This window comes from Athene noctua, chromosome 1 (genome assembly GCF_965140245.1).
Source record: "Athene noctua chromosome 1, bAthNoc1.hap1.1, whole genome shotgun sequence".
Lineage (NCBI taxonomy): Eukaryota > Metazoa > Chordata > Aves > Strigiformes > Strigidae > Athene > Athene noctua.
The window spans coordinates 5625184-5647342 of NC_134037.1; the positions used below are offsets into that span (position 1 = coordinate 5625184).

Here is a 22159-nt window from a genome sequence, read left to right on the forward strand (position 1 = left end):
GGTGCTGGATTACAGCATTTCTATAGGGATGTAGCTCTAACTAAAGAGCTGAGTTTGGTATGTGGCCTATCCTCCAGCCATGTGTGCAGGATCCGGCTTCCCGTTTAATCCACAGAAGTGAGAAGGAGCCTCGGACAGAGTGTTTGTGTGGGACACTCAGTTGGGTTTTGCTTCATTGAGGAACAAAGTGGGTAATTCCTGAGGATAATAGAAACCTGAAAGGTTTGATCTTGTAGTAAGCTACTGGTAGTGATGGAAAGGCAATAATCTATCTTGATTTCTTCTTTGTGCAACCTTTAGAGTGAGGCTGAGTAGCATTTGTTGTGTTTTTTTTTTTTTAAAAAAAGTTGGTTTTTTTCCTGGTTTTGTTGCTGTTGGTGCTATTGGAAGGTTTTTCATAGACTAGGCAGTGTCAGGTGTACTGTTAAAGGACAAATGAATTGTACTATTTCAGTTCAGAGAGTGTTTATTAAAAAATGTAGAAAATAATTGCTACAGCAGGAGGAAAAACCAGAGTGTTCAAGCACTGTGCCACAATTAATCTACTAGAGCTTTCCTTCTGTCTTTAAGGAAAGGGTTAATTTTATGTGATTGCCAGTAAAAACAAGCTGTTTTCATGATGAGTCTGTAACAGCCGGGTGATAGACTGACTTAACAACTGTTTGCTAAATGCTGGGTATGTTCCCCTGATTGGCAGCTCCGTAAGTGGAAGCCCCTCGTGTCCAATCTGTCCTTGTGAATAGCTGCAGAGCAAAGGACTTCATTAAGGGATCGTAAGGCTACCTCGTAAAAACCAGCAAATAATCACGACAGCGATGGGAAGGAGCAGAGGGGACCGAGCGTTCTGTGGTTCCCATGAAGAAAAGCAGACGTCCCAGGGCAGGGAAGCACCAGGTGATGTGGACGTTATAAACACTTGCCTGTGAACGCTGTGTCTTCTCAATAAAGCGTCAGTTTAGCCTGTCTACAGCTTTAACAAAATATTCCCAGTTAACTTCATGGGTGGTGCGGGGCTGGGAGCTGTTAGCTCATATTCAGTTAAATTTCAAATGTCAGAGCTCATTAGCGGTGATTTTAGCCAAAGACAGTTTGTGAGGAACTCAGTAAATTTTAGTTCCTCAAATAAAATTGAGGAAAGAGATTGCTGTTTTGCTTATTGATTTATTTTCCTGCTTTCACACATCTTCTGTGGGTCTGTGATTCTGACCAAGGGTCAGGCTCAGCTTCACCCACTTAGAGATTAGAGTTCTCCCCCTTTTACACACTCGCTCTTTCAATCTGTAATTCTATTTTATTTGCTTTTTTTTTTTTCTTTCTGCCTTAACTTGGGTTTGGTGAGTGGAAGATTTTTGTTTTCAGCGTTGAGGAGAGCTTTGCCCTGAGCTCACCAGCAAGCCCATGTGGATGTGCACAACGAGGCAGTATGGCTTTAGATGTTCAGACTGACCTATGCAAAGCTGGGTAGAGAGGTTTGTAACAATTCTGGATTAATTGTAGGAATGACTCAGCCAAGGTCTTTCTGTCTATGTTTTCCTGTTCCTGAGACTCAGCTCCTTGTCTTGACTCCCCTTTATGCCGAATGATTTGGTGCAGAAGAAGTCATTGGGCAGTCGGTGTTGGTCTGCAGCATTCTTGGGAGCCCTACTTGGGTCAACACAGGGGTGAGTCAAGGGATGGAGCCACTGGAGATTAAAAAAAATGGTTTTAAAGCTGAGACGGCCCAGGCAACATTCCAGAAATTGAGATTTCCCATGCAGGAAGGACTGCAGTTGCTGGTCACTGGCATGGCTGCAAGCCAAAGTTCATTTTCAGCTCTGGGGGAGGCAGTTGATGGATTGTCAGGTACCTGAGGGATTTGAAGGCAGGTACCATGGACTAACAATTCTGAATAAGTTTCACCAGACGGTGACAGCAAGCAGTGAATAGGGCTTTTTGGGTTTGGACTGAGGCGCTTTCATCCCCTGTGTGTACATCCTCATTTGGGTATGGAGCCCAGTACGGTGCCCATCTCTCCCCAAAATCAAATCTGCCTTTGAAAAATGCTACTAGGGACACATCTGCTTCCTTAAGAATTAAAATACTGGGGCAAGGATGTGCCAGCAATGGTCCTTGGGAAAGGGACCCTGGATTTTATGTCCTGCCAAAAGATTAACAGGAAGACAAGTGTGTGTGTGGGAGGGCAGATAGCGAAAGCCACGGAGAGTACATTATTTCAGGGGATCTGCATTCCCGACAAAGATGAGCTGTTACAGTCCTGCAAGACAGAGGAATGGCTTTATAGTTCAAACAGCAGCAGTTTGTGCTTTCAATCTCAAAGGCCTCTCAGTTCAGAGGGCAGTGTGTTGGTTGAGAGGTTCTCTCTCACGCTAGTCTCTCATCTTGTCGTCTGATTTAAATGAAGTTTGGGCTACAATCTCTTGAAATGACAAGAGTGGTTACTGTCCCATAACATGTGTGATGCGGCTCTTTAGCGGAGGCGTAGTCATTCACGGCATAGCCATTCAGTACAAAGTGCACTAAATTAACTTCAGCTGCCTTCTGGCTTATGTTGCGGTGCTGTCTGCACCCCTGCTGAAATTGCCCCTAGCGTGTGCCACTGTGAGCTCAAACTACCAAAAAAAAAAAAAAAAAAAAAAAATTAAATAGATGGAAGCACTGTTCTACTGAGAATCAGTTCTAATTTTAGCTATATAAAATAAATGTATTAAAGTGTACATATCTGCTGTAGACGTGACTTCACCTGGAAGGCGTCTTGCATCAGGAATGTTCTATGTTTGTGCAGCTCCTTGCACAGTAGGGTCTGAGGCTTTACCTGGATATATTGCAGTTAAAATCGACACCTTTGACTGCAGGGAAATAGCATGGATGTTCCCAGTCTTTTAAATGCTACTTAATGCTCAGGTTCCAATTAGGACTTGGCAAATTCAGCTCAAAGTGACAGTGCAAAGGTAGCCTTTGCTAAGGCGTGACCATCGTAAGCCATCATAACCCAGTGTTACCCTATTGCTTATGTGACCTTTGCTGTAAGAGTCCCATCTTCACCTTTTTACCTTTCTGGCAGATAAGTGTTTTTGATGATGACAATAAAGATACCGCAAAGCACTTTTATTCTTGGTTGCCCCATCTGGGCTGTGCGTTTGATCTGAACGGCCGGCGTTCCAGTCAGATTGCACTATCAGATGGAGCTGGCTCTATTTCCTGCATTATTCTTCCTGGCTGTACCACATTATGCAATTATGTTTGCATTTAAACCTGAGCACTTACCTGTAATGATGCTGTAGTTCAGTACATGATACATTACAGCAGTAGATAATGCATACAGATAGGCTAAGAAAGCATGTTGTTGATGTGCTAAAACTAAACAGGACATTGCGTTTGAAAGCGGACTCTGAAAGCTCGCAGATTCGGCTGAGACGTTTAAAAAGCTTGCATTACTGAAATAACAGCTGTGCAGGGTGAAACCCTCTCCCTGCTGGGCAGGTACAGGATGGAAAAGGCAGTGCAGGCTTCTCCAGTACTGCCCTTCAGTCTCCATCGCCACTTCTGCAGGAGCAGGAGGGTCTCAGCAGCTCCTTGGAGCCCCAAATCCTGCACCCCTGCAGAGCAATGTAAGTGAGGTGCAGTGATGCAGCTTAGAGATCCAACTGTGCCTCTGCTGCTGGCTAAGCCCCTTACTCCTGCGCTACGCCTGCTCTTATCCTCGAGTTACACCCGCTCTCATACCTGCCACGCAGAGGCAGCCTTGGGGACTGATTCTGACCAGCTGGTTGGCATTTCTGTGCTGTTCTGAACACACACTACTGTTTAAGTGAAGTTAGTTGGGTTGTTGTAGGTGGTGCTCACCTTCTCTAACCTCTTTTAGGACTTCACTTCTGACAGATAGAGTGAAGATTCTAGTGACTTCCCTGCCTTTACGCAGGCCATTGCACTGGAGCAAGGGTGCAGATTTCAGAGAGTAATAACTCGACTGTGCTGGTCTACATCAGATCCTACCAGGGAGGCTGAAAAACTGTATGGCCCAAAGAAATTTCTTTGTGTCAGTCCAGTTCCTCTCTGTCAAGGGTGGAATTTACTTCAAAAATACATTTTAAACAGGTGAAAATGATCAGGCAAAATGTTTTGATGAAGCTGCTGCAGTGATTCAGCAGAAACCAAACGCGGTGCAGGCAGCCGTGAGTTTTCCATGCGGGAAAAAGAAGAAATGCGCCTCCTGCTACACAAGGTATCAGCAAGCACATCCGTTTTCCCTTCAATTAAACAAGGATTGCAACCTGTAGTTTTCCTGGAAGGTCCTTCCTTCCATTGTGTAACGGGGATCTGTGGATAGAAGGAGCTATGACTGGATGAGCATCATCCTATTTGTTTGAGAGGACATGCAGGTGATAAGACAACAGTAGCACTTACAAAACCACTTAACTTCCAGTTGGGAGCTGCTTAAAATGTTCTCAGTGGTAATAGATGTTTTAGTGGAGCAGTAGAGTGATGTCAATCAAGTGTTGCTCAAGATATGCCTGACTTAATGAAATAGTGAAAAAAAAAAAAATGCAATAGAAGAATAGAAGAAATGTGTCCAGTTACAGTCACTTAAATGGCCCTGCAGCTTTGGCTGAGGAGATGTGGATGCATACATGGCAGTATCAGTGTTTGTCCTTGGACTGTGTGATTTTGCTGCCTGTAGGCTTTATTTAGGGTCGTTTATTTAGGGTCATTTAGATGCGATGTTGGGGGATGTGGGGTAGGGGAGAACTTTGTAGAGTCGGGCTGAGGGTTGGACTCGATGATCCCGAGGGGCTTTGCCAACCTGAATGATTCTATGATTTTATGTATAGGACATACCAAGTTGTAGCCTACATGCAGCACTTTCCCTCTTCAAAGGAATTTTCAGTCTTTGCCTGGTACTTCAGGTGTGCAGCAGAGATGGTTTGTGCATCACCTCACTTGTATTCCCTACGTCCTCACTGGAGCTGTGTGAAAGTCAGGGGCTGGATCCCACATCAGCGCTCTGACCTCCAGCCCACCCTCGCAGCTGATGTGGGACTCTCACAGGATTTTTTTTTTTTTTTTTCCCTGCCTTATCCAAAAACCCCACCATCATCTGATCTCCACCATCACTGCTGGGGTGGAGCAGCCTCATTCCTCCCGCTCCATTTACTGTAGTGGTCATTCAGAAATCCTTCTTGCTGACACGTAGGCACATAATCTGATTTATTTTCTTGCAGATGGTTGGAAAATAGTTAAGCTAATCTTTGCATTTGCAGTATTTGCTCTCGGATTAAAGTCAATCAAGATTATTCAATTGTGAGACAATATTTGCACAATGCATACTGCAAAGGCCAGCACAGTCATCAGACTTGGTTAGTCTGCTCTGGTAAACAACTTGATGTTACAATTTTCTCATTACCATTAAATTGCCATTTTTAATTTGTCTCAGAAGCCTTCATTCTTTGAGAAATCTCTGGTTTGGAGAGATGTGTAAAATGTGTGTGCCCTTTAACTGCTCTGGAAAGGGAAAACCAGTCGTGTTGTATCTTAACCGGAAGATTGCACTGAATTCCCCAATGTGTTTACAGGCACAGGATTTTCATGGAAGTTGGGCTTGTGATTAAAACTGCACTGCTATAGTTTTCACTGACATAAACTGTTGTTGAATATCAGGCCATAAATGAACATTAGGAAGATTTTTGTGAATTAGCAACAAGATACTACAGAGAAAAATTTCGTTTTGTGAAACACGACTCTTCATGTGCTCCAAGACATTTCCTCTTGCTTCCAGGGTGTTTTCCTTAATATTTGAAGTGGAGAGTTCTGATTCTAGGATCAACCTCCTACCATAACCCTCAAAAGACCCTGAGAGACCCAAGAACAGCACGCTGGGACTCACATGAATGTGGTAAATAGACTTGGACCTTCCCCATGGGTCTCATGGTTTGTTTAATTGTGGAGTGGCTTAATACTGCTCATATCTCCCCGTTACTTGGTATTTTACCTTCGGGTGAGCTTTGTTGCCTATGTATAGGAAGCTGACGTGCTATATCTGGGACATGCACCCCCCGACAACAGCGATGTCTTTTCAGTGCCCTCCCTATGAAAGCACCATTAGATCTAACTAATACTCCATGTCCTTAATTAAATACCTCTGGTGCAAAGAGCCTTACCTTCTGTGCTTGGAAATTGCAGTGATTACTCCCCTGCTGGAAAAGCCTTTTTTTGGCAGTTGCTTTTTGAGTAGTTTTGCTGGTGTAGTTGTTTGGGATTTTTTTTTTTTTTTTTTTTTTTTAACCAGGAATTAAGTTGTTTCTCATGCCATTGTCCAGTTGCAAATTGGCCTGAGACTGACTTGTGCTATGGGCTCTGACCTCCGAAACTGCCCACTCATTTTTTTTCTGGACTAATCATCTAGATGAACTATTTACAGTTGGCTTTTGGGTCTTCTCACTGCTTTTGCGGCTGCCCCTGTCTGAGTAATTAATGACAGCGTGGCTTGTTTATGGTCTTGAGTTACTAATGCTGTTGGCTGCAAATGCATTTTTACCTCTGGGACGTGCCAGTTTCCTGGTTCTAGTCCCACCTCACCAGCCCAGGTCAATTTTTTGTGTGTAAACAGATTTATCCTGTAATAGCTGGAGAGAGACTAGGGTCATTCATCAGTCCCATAGAGAACATGCCCAGCCAGATTCTTTCCTTCTTGTGCCTGCGCAACTCAGCAGAAGTTGGAAGGATTCCTGCAGGACAGCTAAAATAAAATAAATTAAAAAATTTTTAAAAAAGTAACATAAATCCTTTCTCTTTAACACAGGGTACAGGCAATCTCAGAACTAAAGGTGTTCAACAGTTCACCACGTGTCCAGCCACATGCCCAGCCCTGACCCTTGTATTAATGCTTCTGGAGTCATTAATGAAGGAATTGTTGTGTAGCTCTGTTAGGATAATACCATTGCATTTTAAAGCTGGAGTAAAAGAGAAGTTACCTAGTAGCAGATAGTCATAAAAATATCATCTTGGATAGTGTTTCTTGGGTCGTGTTCCAGGCCTGCTCTGTCACAGGCAGTCATGCCAAAGTGTGCCAATTCATAAGGGAGAACCCAGTTTGGTCTTTTACTCCCTCTGGAAAACTGTTACAGACTCAATGCCTCTATAGTCAGAAGCATTCTGCTCATTTCCATCCTTGTTTTTTCCATAGCTACAGTTACTTCCAGTCTTCCTAGGGATAATGCTGCCTTTTGGCATAAATGATTAATTCTTTTCCCATTGTATAGTTCTCTAGATATCTTTCCTTCCTTCTATTTTTTAATGTATATAAGGCTACTTCCTTAGTGATTTGTGACTCGGCCACAACCATTCCTGCCATTTCTTGTATTATTTCTTTCAGAAACTGGAAGAAGGTGGTCCCCTTATCTATCTACCTTTGCTGCCCAGTTTGGTTGCCAGTGTCTGCTCAGTTGGGTTAACCATGGGCGGTCTTTGCCATGACATGAGTTTGAGGGGAACTTCCTTTCATGCCTCTGGATTGTTAATAAAATTCTTCACTGTTTTGGCAAAGCAGTTTGTATCAGCAACTAAAAACTACCACCCTATTGCTCATTGCTAAAGTGGCATCAGGGACTGTCTTAACACTGGCACGCAGAGAAGGAGGGCTTCAGTGGTCAGGTCATGTTATTTTCAGGATCATTATCGCATGGAATTGAACTGGGTGGGAAATGTCTCAAGGTTTGAAGCTGGTGAACTCCTAGGAGTCAAAAAGCTGTCTTTTCTTTGAGGGGAAGGCTGGGAGAAGTAGTTGAAATATGCTCCCCGTTTTGCTATGCTCTCGTTTCGAAGGACTTTCCAAATAAAACCAGATTAAATAGAAATCATAGGGGTGAATGTGGTGCTTTTAGTAAGAGGATGGAAGCAGACTGTCCATCACAAACTTCTCCAGAGGTTCTCCTTTTGTCCCTTTCTACTCCCTCACATCCAACTTAGAAAGCTCCTTGGAAATGCCTCAATCAATGGCAAAGTTAGACTACTGTAATGAAGTACATGTGAATCAAAGGCCTTTAAAGGGTTGCTGATCACATTGTAAGATCTACTAGACTGCTTTAATATTCTGATTTCCAATACAGGCTACTTTAATAGTTGAAGGCAACTTCTTTGAAAATGCAGCATGGGCAAGATAAACCCTGCAAAAACTGGTGACTCTCAGTCTCTGTCTTGTTTGCTTTTCCGTAGTGAAAATTGGCTTTTTTTGGAACAGGAGGGAAATTGCCTAGACTAGAGAATGGTTCACAGCATGCTGGTTTGCAGCTCTTCCCTGCCAGTTGGTGTTTGTTTGCTGTGCCTCTGGAATGAGCATTAGATGGTACCCTCTGTCCTGAGACTGCTTGGGGAAGCCTGGGGAACTTCAGCATTCACTGTTAGCCTTGACCAGCTTCAGTGTGGCCATTCTTTGATTTCATAGCACAGCCAGCTAAAAACCACTCATTTCTGTGTGGAAGTCTAAATCCACATATTTGCCTACAGAATAAGGTGTTGCACTGTACTGTTGGGAGAGAGAATATTTTTTTCTTGCTGTGTATACTTGTTTTGCACGATGTATTTTCTGTCCTCTTCGGGACGATCCTATTCCGTCTTCCTTATGAAGCTGTATATATGCCTTCATTCTCTCTGTTAGCAAAACCCCTTATTGACTGCTGGGAATGAAAAGACAATTGCAAAAGTCCTCTTTTAGTTTTGGTTCATATAGAAAAAAAGGACATTTTTTTTTCTACCCTGAGCGATGAAGTGCATGCAGAAGACTGTTCTTATAACAGCAGGATGAAAGAGTGTCCTATCGTGCTTGTCTCAGGGATGCTGGTTATACAGAGGAAGATCTATCCATGTCAATTACAATTTCTATGACTTTACAGTTGTGGTGAGGATTTTTCTGTTAATTTGGCCAAGGGATAGAGATCCTACAAGCGGGGGAGTCAGGGAATAATGCCAAGAGACAGGTTCAGCTTCTTTGGGCACTGGGCAGCGTTTTCCATGCTAACTTCACCAACTTTAGCACATAACATGCGTTTGCATCCCTTTCAAGTATGTGTAGGAGGGAGGAGCCTGCACCAATTTGTCTGTTTTAATTATAGATGTGCTACCCACCTTCCTAATTGCTCCTTCATTAAGAAGTAGCTTGTTGTTTCTTTTTTCCCTAGGAGCTAAATATAATCAACTTTTGTTTGTTTCTGTAAATATTTTTTTTTTTTTCCCTTGAGGAGATAATTATTTCTATTGTTGCATGAAGATGGTGGCCAATACAGGAGGAATAATTAGAGCAGATGGCTGAAAATACTTCCCTTGTAAAAGACATCTAGTGTAATAAAATACCTCCCCTCCTCTTTTGTCTCCTCCAAATATACATTTTTCTTTCCTTCAGGTGGATGGGGGTTGGGCAAGGGGTGTAAATCTTTTGCTGATGTATTAAACTGAGGAGCTGTCAAGAGTTCGAAGCCTGGAAAGTGAGCTCCCTGTATCCATCACTGAAATTAAAGTGTTTTCAAATGTGGCGTGGAGTCCTGGGTCTACAGCATGGGGAAATATATACTGTACTCCATCACTTAAAATGTTAACCTTGTCTCTCCGTGGTGACTGAGGACAGGAACACTTGCTCTCTGTACTTGCTGGTTAAATGGCAATCTGTCAGCACCGAGGAAAAGGCTACCTTGTGGGTGTCAATCTGCAGCATTTGAAACCTTTGCTTGTTCATGGCTGTGCTCGCCAGGCATCCTTCCTGCTAGAGATCATAGGAAGCAGCTAGGAGAGTTTCTTACACGTGCGAGCAGGTTGTTGTTGGGCAGGAGCAGTAATGGGCTCCGTGTCTTGTCGGATGTGTCTGGGGGAAAGGATAAAACTGGCTGCTGGGGCTGGAGCTGGTGGGAAAAACCCTTCTGACTTCAGGTTTCTCTCTGTGGCCACATCACAGATAACCCTCAGCTGAACCCCGCAGCTCAGGAGAGAGCCTTGGGCACAGCAACAAGCAGAGGCTGTGTTTAACTACACTGCTGGGTCTTGGCTTGGTTTTAAAATTTCTTTTTCTGATCAGAGGATGAGGGCTCTTTGTGTCTGTAAAGATTGTTGCAGTCCTCTTTTTCAGGACTATAAAAAACCCCTCACCTAACCAAACAGATTGTAAAGTTACCAAGAAAGTGAGATCAAACGATCTAGATGTTGTCTAAGCAGGAGTTTTCTTCACCCTCTTTAAAGCCAAAGACTACATCGCATTTTGGGGAAGGGGGAGTAACAAATCACCAGTTCAACATGTGTTGTGTTGGCAGAATGATTGTTATTTACAGAAATTTAGATGAAACATTGAAGGAGTGGTCACTTACAGTCCCTTCCCTTTGTGACTTGTTTGACAGCCTGTGTGGGAATGCAAGTGTATCCCTGTTGCTTATTCATTTGTTGCAGTTGCTGCTGCTGTTTCTGAGCCCTGGTAGTCACAGGCACAAGCTGAGAGCCTGGTACAGAGAGAGCGTGTCCCCAGAGGCTGACATAAAGGCAACCTGAGGCTGGCTGACAACAGCTAAAAACATAAAATGGAAAGAAATCTGTCTGAAAATGGAAAAAGAAGGTACAGCAGAGAGGAAGGGAGTAATGTGCTGAATGACAAGGAGCTTGTGCATCTTTTATTGTATGCTATTAAAACGTTTTATCTTTACATCATTCATTCATTGTTTTGGAGCTCTAATGGGGGAGGAGTTGATACCCCTGCCAGAATTAACCTGTGTTTTACATCAGCTGTGGTGTTGGTACATAAGGTGTGGGCTTGAAATGAGTTGTGCATGACACACACCAAGTGGGTGTCACAGGTGGGAAGATATCACAGGACTCTGCTTGTGTAATTTTCATGTCAGATCCCCTCCCTGGTCCCCGTGCTCTTTGGTACCCCAGGAAGAGCTACTGGCTCCTTAGGGATTCCCAGTGCTTGTGATTTCCCACCCACCTGGGGTTTCTGCACATATTTTTCAGGTTTGGTTCCCTACTGAGTAAGTATCATCTCTTGTACTGGATTCAAAATGTAAAATGTTGCCAGTTTCCTATGGATATGTGATGTGAGGGGACATCCTGCAAAAGTTTGGGTGAGCATTTTAAATGTTCAGTTCACGCTATACTTGTGTCCCTGGGGAAAAATCCAGAAGAGTCTCTTGCCTCAATCTAGCTACTGATTTTCATGCACCTTGCAGGAATACAGCATCTTTGTGGTCCCTCTCCTCCTGTCAAACCAAGTTGAAGCTGGCAGCATCCAAGTGTGAGCACTGACAGTGACACAGATGGATGCAGAGATGTTACGGTCTCATAAGCTCTGTTTCCTCCAAATCATCTTTCTGACTATGTGGTATATGCCGAAGCCAGAGTGGGAAGTTACCACCTCACTGCAGCAGCTGCAGCCAACCAGCTCCAGCTTCACCACTCAGGGCTTGTTTCATGCCAACTCCTCTTTCCCCCATCCTGACTTTCAAGCTCCCTGACATGTGTTGTCCCCTGTGCTGAAGCTGGAAAAAGCACAGGAGGAAAATGCCCGTCGCCAGCCCCTGACATGCAGCTTTCCTTGGCTCTGTGGGTTCCTCCTGGTTCATTCAACAAGCACGCATGGGCTGGGCGCTTAGCCATGACCCTGGTGCTTGCAGCTGCTGTCTCTTCGGTCATACTGAGAAGTGTTTAAATTAAACACCATAGGTCAAATGCTGGATGCCAAGCAGGGAAAAAAATGGAAAAGAGTTTTCCTGTATGAAAAAACAGCGAGGAAGATGTTCTTATCCTGCTCAGCTGCAGGCAGAGGGAAAGGAGCTGGATGATGAAGTTGTTTAGGGTATGGCCAAATAGCCATTTGAAAGATAAGATGGCTGTCTCACTGTCTTTTCTTTGTGTTCTCAAGTGAGTCAGTCCATCCCAGTGGTCATAAGAGCATGCTCAGCCTGCAGGGTGGCAAATTCCCCTTGCTACCATTAGCATGCAGAGAAGGTGATATTTGGTGTCTGTAGGGTCAGTGTGGGCTACAACCCGTCCCATATGGATAACAGGTCAGCTCCTGATGAGGGATCTGCAATTTGTTTATGTGTGTATTAGTCCATGTTGTTTTACTATGGGCTGCTTAATAGGAACGGGACATCGCCATCATCGTTCAGCAAAAGAACTTAAAAAGTCCATTACAGTGCAGATTTCTTCCAGAAAACAGGAATAGGTTAATCATATGAAATTCTCAAGATCCAGGCAAACTGTACTTGTGATTCAAGGCAGTGGGCACCTTCTTTCAGAGATCTTACGGAAGTGCTCTTTCATCTTAGCCAAGGGTGTAGGACTGCAAAAGAAGGTTCACTAAAGAAAATCACCTGCTATCTCATTTCCCTCCATCAGTTCAATATCTTTCTTCAGTTCATACAGAGTTTCTTTCCCTCTAACACCCCTGTACATTATTCTGCGCTGTGGTAATTTAAAGTACTTTCCTCAAGCAAACTCTCTTTTCTTTCTTCAGACAATTTAGATTTATCCTCTCCCTGATAACACAAGGATGCTACAAGTCATTATAAAGAGGTCTTGGTCCTGTGATATTAGTTAGATATTAGTAGGTGTTCATCTGTTTACTTTTTTTTTTTTTTTAAAGAAGGAAAAAAAATATACAAATCAGAAATCACTTGAAAGATGGACATGCAGCTGGTGCACATGGCAGCAGCATAAGCCAGGTATCTTCTCACTGGAAACCTTTAGGTACAGACTGTGTGGAGCAACTGAGAATTTTATAACCTTGGCCAACTCATTTTCTGCCTTTATGCAATCATTCTTGGGCAGTAAACTTTTGAGCAACAAAGTCTTTGTTTAGGTTGATGGTGTAGGAACTGCCTCTTACTGCGGGCACGTCATCTGAATAACAGGGCACTTGGTTTCAGAATATTTGTATCTTTTCTGAGTTAGATTCTCAAGATGGTTAATAGTTCTTAGTTTCCCAGATGGTTTCAACCATTTCTTGTGCCTTATTACCCTTATTGAGCTACTAGCTTTTATGCCAGAGAATATTGGTAGAACTGAATGGGTATGGAGTCTTCTAAGAGGTGACAGCAGAAAGCCGGCAAAAATAAACACTGGTGTTATATAAAGAGAACCTTAAATGAAGAACTAGGATGTTTCCTACTTAGAAAGGGGAACCACCTTAAAAACCACAAAAGTAAAGTTCAGAAGAGGAATTTATCCTTCTTAACTCTTGCAAGACTTCTATCAACGTCTTACTAAGTTTTTGCTGCTAGCAAGAACAACCTGATATATTCCTTATGGCCTTGCTTTCCCATTAAAGTTAATTGGAAGCTTTTAAGTGACTTCGGAGGTTTAGAGTGATGTCAGAGTGACTTTAAGCCATTTAACAAACCTTCTCGACAAAATGTTCTGATGGAACCCCCCATTTCACAACTGCATCATGCAGTGTTTTGCTGGCAGCGTTGGTTGAGTTTGCGCCAGACAGGAATTTATGGAATTTGTAATTTTGTGCTACAGTTGGCTTGATAAACAGTGTATCTGGGAAATGTGTGCCTTTCCATGGACTGTACCCTCCTCTGTCCCCTGCTCTGAGATAAAAAACAAGTTTAATTAGCTCCTTTTTCAGTGGATCTATTGTATAACCTTGTATATTATATAAAATCTGCTTCAAAGTACTATCAGTGAAGAGTAATTCACAGCCTCTCTGGAAAGACTGGATGAAGATATCAATCCTTTCAGCTGGAATTTTGTCCTAAATCTCTGAAATATATATATGTTTGCAAATAATGAAGATTAAATTTATCCTGTTACACTTATCGACCACGGAGAAATTGTACTGTCTGTAACTTGTGTACAGATGTGAAGGCTTTTCTGTAATTCTGTAGTGAAGAAGTGGTTCGCTCCCTCTGACACCAGAGATTTAGCTCCCCAGATGTTTTCACTGTGTGTGTGTTAATGCAATCCCAGGCTTCAGTCTAAATTGAACCAAGTAATTCCCGTTGTGGGGAAATCATAGAACAGGTCAGAGGGTAGAAAACACCAGCATCTGTACCCTACAGACAGGGTGGACATAAACCAGTTGTAACACTTAGCCTGGGAAACAGCACCCATTCCCCGGTGTGAATAATTAGGACAGTAGTGTCCATACAGTTGCTATCTGACTAAGTTCTGTGGGAAATGTATAAAACATCAGGCACATAAAGCTAAAATTGACAGTAGCACAGTTAAAAGAGTAACTGTCATTAACACCAGCAGCATTGACTCACCTAAACCGCAACTCTGGAACAAAAGCTTTAATGCATATGATGTGCTCTGATTAAAAATGGAGGAACTATATTTTGCTTTTGTATTGAGGTTATTCTTTCCACTGATGTTTCGGATTAGCACAACCCAGTGAGAACCACAAATATTTCCATGTCTGGTTTCCCCCACACCCCCACACCCCTCAACTCGGATCATTTCTTGGTAGTTGATGTGCAAGCCTGAAAGAATATGTTACGAATCCCTGCGTCCACACTTGTGCACACATGTCCATGAAAAAATACGCACATATTCCTCAAAAAAACAGTCAAACCTTCACTACAAAGCAAATGCTTAAAGTTTAGAGGTGAGGAGGAACCATGACTCGAAACAGGCAGGCGTCATTTCACCATTGCTCATCATGAGTCAGCCTGTTTGCTGTTTTTAAGTTAGTGCTTTATTTGGAACTGATGTGCAAGCCATCAAAGGAGAGGCAATAATAATAATAATAATAATACTACTGGATAAGCTGAGAAAGCTAAAAAAGGTATTTGAAAGGAGGAATATCTCTCTAAATGCGAATGATTGGCAGTAGAGCTTTTGAAATGCAACGTATAGAGCCTGTAAAGTGAAATATTGCCCTGCTAGCAGGATGTTTTAATTCTAAACTCTTCAGGCTCTTTTTATGACATTTCCAGGATTTAATGTGCAGTTCTGCTTTTTTGGAGGCAGAGAGAGACACACACCAGGAAACCTGCGGATTTTTGTGCAGCCACACCCGCAGCAAGCCCCTGGTTACCCAGACCGGAATGAGACAAGGGGTAACCACTAAATTGTGACAGATATTTCTGAAGGCTGAGAACCTTTCTAACCCCAGCATCCCTCCATCCCCTCGCCCTCCGCAGAGTCCTGCCGGGAAAGCAGCCGGCGTGGCGTTGGCATCTCGGCAAGCTGGCTTCTCGAAGGATGGGAAGGGGCGAGCTTTGAATTTCTCTGGGTCTTATTTTCTTATTCCAGCTTGCCCTGCAGTTCTGTGGCCGGTGGGACGAGGATTCCAACTGGCCTGCTGGCCACCAGCCGCGAGATGGCGATAACGTCACGATAGAAAGCGGCCGGACCCTGCTGCTGGGGACCACCACCGCCACCCTCAACCTGCTGCATCTCAAAGGTCTGCACAAGGCGGGTTCAGTGCTCTTGTTCCTCCAGGGCTGGAGTTTTTCATGGCCGTGCTGTCCCCTTGCCTTGCCCTGCTCCTACATCGAAGGAGACACTCGGTCAGGCAGGAGGAGTCTGCTCTGGGTAGATACAACAGGACGGTGGTGGGGGACGGGGGAAGCGTTTAATTATTATGTATGCAGAAGGCATCGTTTATGCTGTTTGAGGCATAATGACAATATGAGTAGGAAGGCTTTTTTTTTTTTTTTCCCCTCTTTTTCTTTCCTCCAGCTACTGAAAGCGCTGCTATCCTGAGTGGCGTTCAGCGATAATGGCAGAGCTGATAACAATAATCAGCTCTGTTTTGTTTGGCATCTTTGAGGCGAGCGTGTTGCAAAAGCCTTTACAAAATTAATGATGTTACAGAATTACAGGCTACAGCTACCAAATGTAATAAATAATCCAGGATCCTAGAGCACGGCTGGTGGAGAGTAAATAACCAACCAAAATGATGGGGGGAAAACACTGGGTTTGCAGGGCTGATGTACCCTGGGGTAGACTCAGCCTAAGTGTCAGGAGGTATATCTCTGTGGGTGTCCAAGTAAGAATTAAAATTACTTGTAATTCAGTGCCAAAAATATGCCTCCCTGGAAATTAAGCTCTGGTTGTGAAAACTGTTGTGCACATGCTTGGTATTAAGTGAATGAGTTGTGCTGGTGAAATTGCTTGCTCAAAGTTAAGCTTATGTGTAAGCCTGTGCTGAAATGAAGAAAAAAAAAAAATGGAAAGAGAAATTTTTATATGTTTAAGGACCTGGATCATCTTTGCTGAAAAAAATGAATTTATACTAAGAGGATGTTAAAGGTACTAGTTTTTCATGGAAATAATGATGAAAAACATGCACTTGGCAATTACATTTTAATCTAACTTTGAATGATCATTCTAGAAGAAAAACTTTGCAAGTTTATCCCTATTGTGAGAACATTTCCCCAAAAGATGGAACCTTCTCAGTCTAAGTTCAGAGATTTTCAAGTATTGCTACACCAGGCATCATTCCTGTTTAAAAAAAAAAAAAAAAAAATTAATAAAAATTAAGAAAATCAAATAAGAATTTGAGATTTTAAAAATGTAAAATGTTTTAGTACAATTTTCTTCCCTCTTTTCCCCAGTGAAAATCCTAAATCGATGTGATGAAAGATTCTTCTTAACCTCATTGTGATTATGACATACAGTGGAGGAGCTAGGTCAGAACCCCAGATTCCTGAAACTTTTGGCTGCAAATCTGGATGAGGATTTTGAGGCTCAGTTTCTGACTTTGTGAGGAATTGGGTCACAATATTGCAACAGAAACCCTTTGAACTTTGGGTCTACTCAAAGGCACATTTGATCTATGAGTCAGCACTCGTGAAGCAAACGGAGGTTTGATTGAATTTAATGAAGTCTGGAGCTGTATCTTTATGGCTTCGGCTCATCTGACATTCAAATAATTTCTCCCCTTTATCATGTTTTCCAAGAAACTTTGTTTATAATGTAGATTCAGTTAGGAAAGCAGCATTAAAGTATTCTAGGTGCTATTATTTTCTGCATTGCTACATGCCAAACATGGGGAGTAAACCTTTTAGTAGCAGAAACCTACACGGTAATTGTTTATCTGAGCTTCATCTTTGCTGAAGTTTCCTTGTCGCATCCACCCCCACTTACATAGGTGCTGTTAGCTGTTTAGCCTTGGTTAGATTTGGAGTCAAGACATGCTGAGATCTACTCTGATATGAAACTGGGATTTATCTTTCCTAACCTTACTTTTCTTTAAGTTGTCCAGCTCAGGGGAGTTGTTTAGGCTCCTGTATTGATAGAGAGAAACATCACCAAGGACTTGTGTGTCTTAGGTATTACAGCTACGCAGCTTAAGGTGAATCACAGTTTGGTGATCCCCTTAGAGAAGCAACTACTGAGTCTGTGAGCTTGTCAAATAATTGACAACTTTCCCCAGCTGCAAGATGGGCATGACAATAAGCCCCCCCTAACCTGTAGGCAGGTGTAGATCCGTGCTTCAATTGCAGCTTCCTATTCCAGCTGGAGATTTTTTCTTAGTCGAAGCTTGGATCAAACTGTAGTTCTGCTTCCTTTGGCTTTCATGACTCAGCATCAAGCTGTCTGTGCACTCACAAGCTGAAAATATAAGAGACTTTATGGATGAAAAAAATCTGTAATGCTGCTGAGTCTACTCCTCCGTGGATGCTGTACTGCCCATTTTCTGGTGTTGTAGCCAGCAAAGCTGGCACATCCTTATAGGCCCATTTCTTGAAATACCCCTTTTTAGGACACCATGAGGATTTTGAATACTGCCCCCGTGTTGTCTCCTTTTGATGATTTCAACATTGTAGAACTTGTTTAAAAAGTATTATAACAAGGATATCAGCTTCACGTGCAGCTTTAAAGTGACCTTGCTTTGGCTGTATTAACGTATAGCTAAACGGGCATAGTGGTTCTGGTAGTGACCAGACTGTTGGGGCAAAAGATCTGGAGGCTAAAGCAATAGAGAAATAGGATTAGGCAGCCGGGTCCTGCTCACTGCCGTGAGGGCTCAGCACTTTCTGCCTCCTCCTCAACAAGCAGTGGAACATGAACACGTGGATATCGGCAGTGGAAAGTTTAATAGCCAGACTGTGAAACTGCTCAGACAATACTGATTGGGGAAGAGATACAAGATAGGCAGATTGTAGATAACTCTGTATATTCAGGCGATTGCAGTTATTTCTGTAATCCCGACATCACAAGTATGGAAATATTTATGATAACCCAGGACAGATGGAAATTTCCTTTGCACAGAGCTGACACTGGAGTAACTCCTTTGTGTTGGATGGGTTGATACCGCAGACATTTGTTATTGCCTTTGTCTGTATTTTAGTGCTCTAGGGAGGTCTGGAGACCAAAAAGCTGTCTAGTCTTTCAGGAGTACCTCAGGGATGAGTTTTGGGACAATGCTACCACTATACCCTGGTGGAGTTGAAGATCCCCAACTGACCAGTTGCCTTTGCAATGGCAATCTTGAGATGGCCATCCTTGCAAGCTTAAGGGAGAAGATTGCTTTGGTCTAGAAAAGCCTCAAAGTCTCTTGCTACAGCTTTCTGTCCCCTATCATTTGTATCATTGCTGCAGCTTAGCAGTCCCACTGCAACCAGCATGCCAGGTCCCTTTTCCACAGTCAGACTCCAAGTTGAGGGTTTCCAAAAGGTCTGACCTACCTCATCTGTGGTTTCTGCCTCTTAAAAACTGTGCATTCGGTTTCCAAAATATCATGGCTAATCTGGACTTTTCTTTTTTTTTCCAAACCATGAGATCCCAGAAATAAATAAATAAATAAAAGAACGAACAAGCCCTGAGATACTCATGACATCACTTATTGTCTGATTTTGAACCCACATCACAAGAGCAATGATTATCTGTCAAATTTTTGAATTTCTAATGATCCATGCTCAGAACAGACCATGGCTAGAATGGGTCCTGTGAGTAGATCTGTGGAGGAGGGAAATCCAGATACGGATTTTACTTGACTTTTTTCCCTAGGCTTTGAGGCTATTAGCAAAGAGCATCAAATATTAGCTGATACACCTGCATTAGTAGTTGTCAAATAACTAGTACTTCAGTCACTGATGATCAAGACCGGGTCTGAATTTGCTGAAAGAAGGAGAAAGCTTTTTCCTCTGTTTTCCCATCCATGACATCAACTAGTCCTTAAACACATTCTAAAATCCCTTGTCAGTAGGCACGGTTGGAAACTGCTTGTGTTGCGGTGTTTTCCGTGCCATTTTGCTCAACCCATTTGGGATGTGCATTGTGATACTTTTTGCAGGCAGTTTCTAGTTCATATTTTCTTTTTTTAATCAGGCAGAGACATTACAATTAAAATACCGTAAAAGCGATTCTGGCAGTATTGCAATAAGCATGTTTTTTAATTAAAGAAAGAACATGGGATGTACAAATAGTACCAGCTAATGGGAAATTTCATCCAATGTATTTTTTAATTGAGATTTAAAAGGAAGAAAAGTCAGCCCTATTTCTCCCTGTCGCTGTGTGATATTTTCCTACATTGTTACAGTGAGGTGTACCAAGTCTGCAATAATTACAGACTCAGAGCCTTAAAGTCCCAGCTGTTTTCACGGAAAAAAAAAAATGTAAGGCATCAGTATTTTAATTTGTTAGCATACTTTTTTGCAGGAATTCAGTGTTATTCAGTAGGGTGCAACTTGCAGAGCTGGACATTCCTGGAGGAAGGGTTTTAAGGCCTTGAATCTGTAGCAATTTGATTTTTTTCCCAGTTCTTTCCCCAGCTATAAACCCTGGTCCATGTTTGAATATGGGCTGCAGGTTTCTCTTTCCCATCATGTTTCAGATGGGCTTACAGCATGTACATTAGGCTTCCAAGGCTCTCGCTTGCCAATGAAATTGATTTTCTGCAATTTCAGTAGCTCTTGAGACTTCTCTGGGGTGTCTCAGGGTAAGCAGATCAGTGGAAGCTAATCCTGGCTGAGGAACTGCTCACAGCTTCTGCAGAGACCCGACTGAAACCCGAGGCAGCACCATCCCCTTCCTCTGCTCGCTGGCATGGAAGGAGGAGGTATGCCCCTTTCAGGAAAGCAGATTCCACCTCTAAACAAGGCATGTAAAGATCTTCTGAATCGGTCTCAACCCATCCTGGACACTAATAAGGCCCTCATTACCAGCAGCAGCTTTGTACTGTTAGTAGATCTCTCCTCACACGCTTTTATGTGGTACAGTTGTCGTGACCTGTGCAGGCTGGGAACGGAGGTCCAGATCTTAAGATGGATTTTCAATGTAAATAAATACCTTCAAAGACAACAGTCTGTATCATGAGCCCAGAACAACAGAAGAAGTGTACCATGTAACAGGTTTGCACGCAGGTTTCTTAAATTTTGAAGTATCCCCTACTCCTTGTAGGCTCGACAGAGCATGCATTAGAGAGTTTTGCTGTAGAAACAGCCTGTCAGTAACACCAAGGTCCAACCCACTGTGCTAGACACAAGGTGATAAACCCTATCTGTAATATCTTTAAATTCAAATGGCAGAAATCGGCTTGAAATGACCTAACTGCGGGTGGAGGAGCATAGCAAATAGAAACTCTGGTCTAATGGTCACCCAGGCAGGCTCTAGGTGAGCAGAAACATAATCCTGTCCCCCAAAACAGTGCTCCTGTGCCTTCCCCTGTGCACCCCTCCTTGCCAAGGATGGAGCACTTAATGCATGTTTGTCACACGGGGACTTGAAATAACAGCCCAAGGACCTGTTTCTTCATCAGACTTCTATGTGTGGTGTTTACCGTGATGCCTTCACAAGGTTCACCTAGAAGCTTCCTTCGTTAGATCCTAGATGATGTGAAGCCATCTAGGAGTGCCCACACCTCTTCCCCACCAGGTTAGCTCTCCTCTTGCAAATGCGTCAGAGGTATTGCTAAGTATCTCGGAGGCTACCGAAGGAGCTGAAAAAGTAGAAAGACTTCTTCAAAGGAGATATACCTATGGCAGCATCTTCTGGGCTGCCGGTCTGAATTGCCTTTGCTTGTCTAAGGGAAGCGCCCGACCGGCTTACAAGGGAACACGTGCCATCTGAACAGATGGCTGTGAGTGCAGCAAGCCAGAAAACACAGGCTTGTCAGGCTTGGGAGATGATTTCTGTCTGAGAGTACTCAAGCAGCTGCCAGTTCCTCGCCCAGGGACAGATTAAGGCCTCAGTCCAACAAAATGCTGGAATACAAGCTTAACTTTTTAGCATGTTAGTGATGTCCTGGTGGAAATACACAAGCATTTGAATTCACAGCCAGTTTGAGATCTGTACCTGTACGCTGTGAACATGGAGGAACGTACTCAGGGAGGTGGGGAATGCATTTTGGATTCTTGGTTCAGGCAGTCTTTAAGATGGAGCCAATATAACAAACCACTTCACTCCTCTGCATCTTGCTCAGCAGTGGTCCAGCCTACAATCAGTTTTTATGGCTCATCCTAATGTCATGTGAACATGTCAACTGGGTGCAAGTGACAGGTCCATGAAAAAATTGATTGTTCTTAATTAAGGCTCAAAAATTCTATATTCCTCTTCCTGTACACAGGAGGATCTTTGTTTTGTTCGGGTTTGGGTTTTTTTCCTCCTTGGAGGCCCCATCAGGCACACCCTTGGAGCCAGAGGATGAGCAATCAGTGGGCTGCCAACACACTGCAGCCTTGTTGTACAGGATCAGTTGTTTCAGCAAAAATATTCCATCTCTGGCAGTTGCCTCCTCCTGTTTGCCACTCAGGAATGCTTGCCAGGAATACAATTTCTGAGCTTAAGCCTGTCTCATGGGGGATTCTGTGGCTTTGTCATGTGAAACACCGAGTGAGAGGAACTAGTAAGAGCAAGTTGAAGACTGTGGGAATATGAGTTATACATGGCCATGGCATGTCCACAGCACAACCAGAGCAGATCTTCCCTGCATGGTGATGAGACGTTGTTGTCCAGCTGAGGAGATGACCTTTCAATCTGCAAATCCTTTTCCATGCAGAAGAGGATTTTTGTTAGTTGAGGGGCGTGACAGAGTAGTGATATATAAGACAATTCTGCTGATACCTTCCTAACATCTTCTGTTATTGATTATATTTATATATATATATATATAAAATTATCTCTTAAGACCGTCCAGCACCTTTCTTGCAGTTTGCTTGCATTAACGCTTCATTCAGCTTCACATAAAGAAGTAGAATTAAATCTGGCAACAGTCAATTTTATCCCA

At 43.1% G+C, this 22159-nt stretch overlaps 1 protein-coding gene across 1 annotated transcript in view; it reads left to right on the forward strand.

Moving 5' to 3' along the window:
• PKHD1 (PKHD1 ciliary IPT domain containing fibrocystin/polyductin) overlaps window positions 1-22159 on the forward strand; it is a 269426-nt gene that overhangs the window by 71906 nt on the left and 175361 nt on the right. Inside the window, exon 35 of the mRNA XM_074921569.1 lies at window positions 15238-15388. Coding sequence (XP_074777670.1) covers window positions 15238-15388 — 151 coding nt within the window. The remainder of the gene's footprint in view (window positions 1-15237; window positions 15389-22159) is intronic.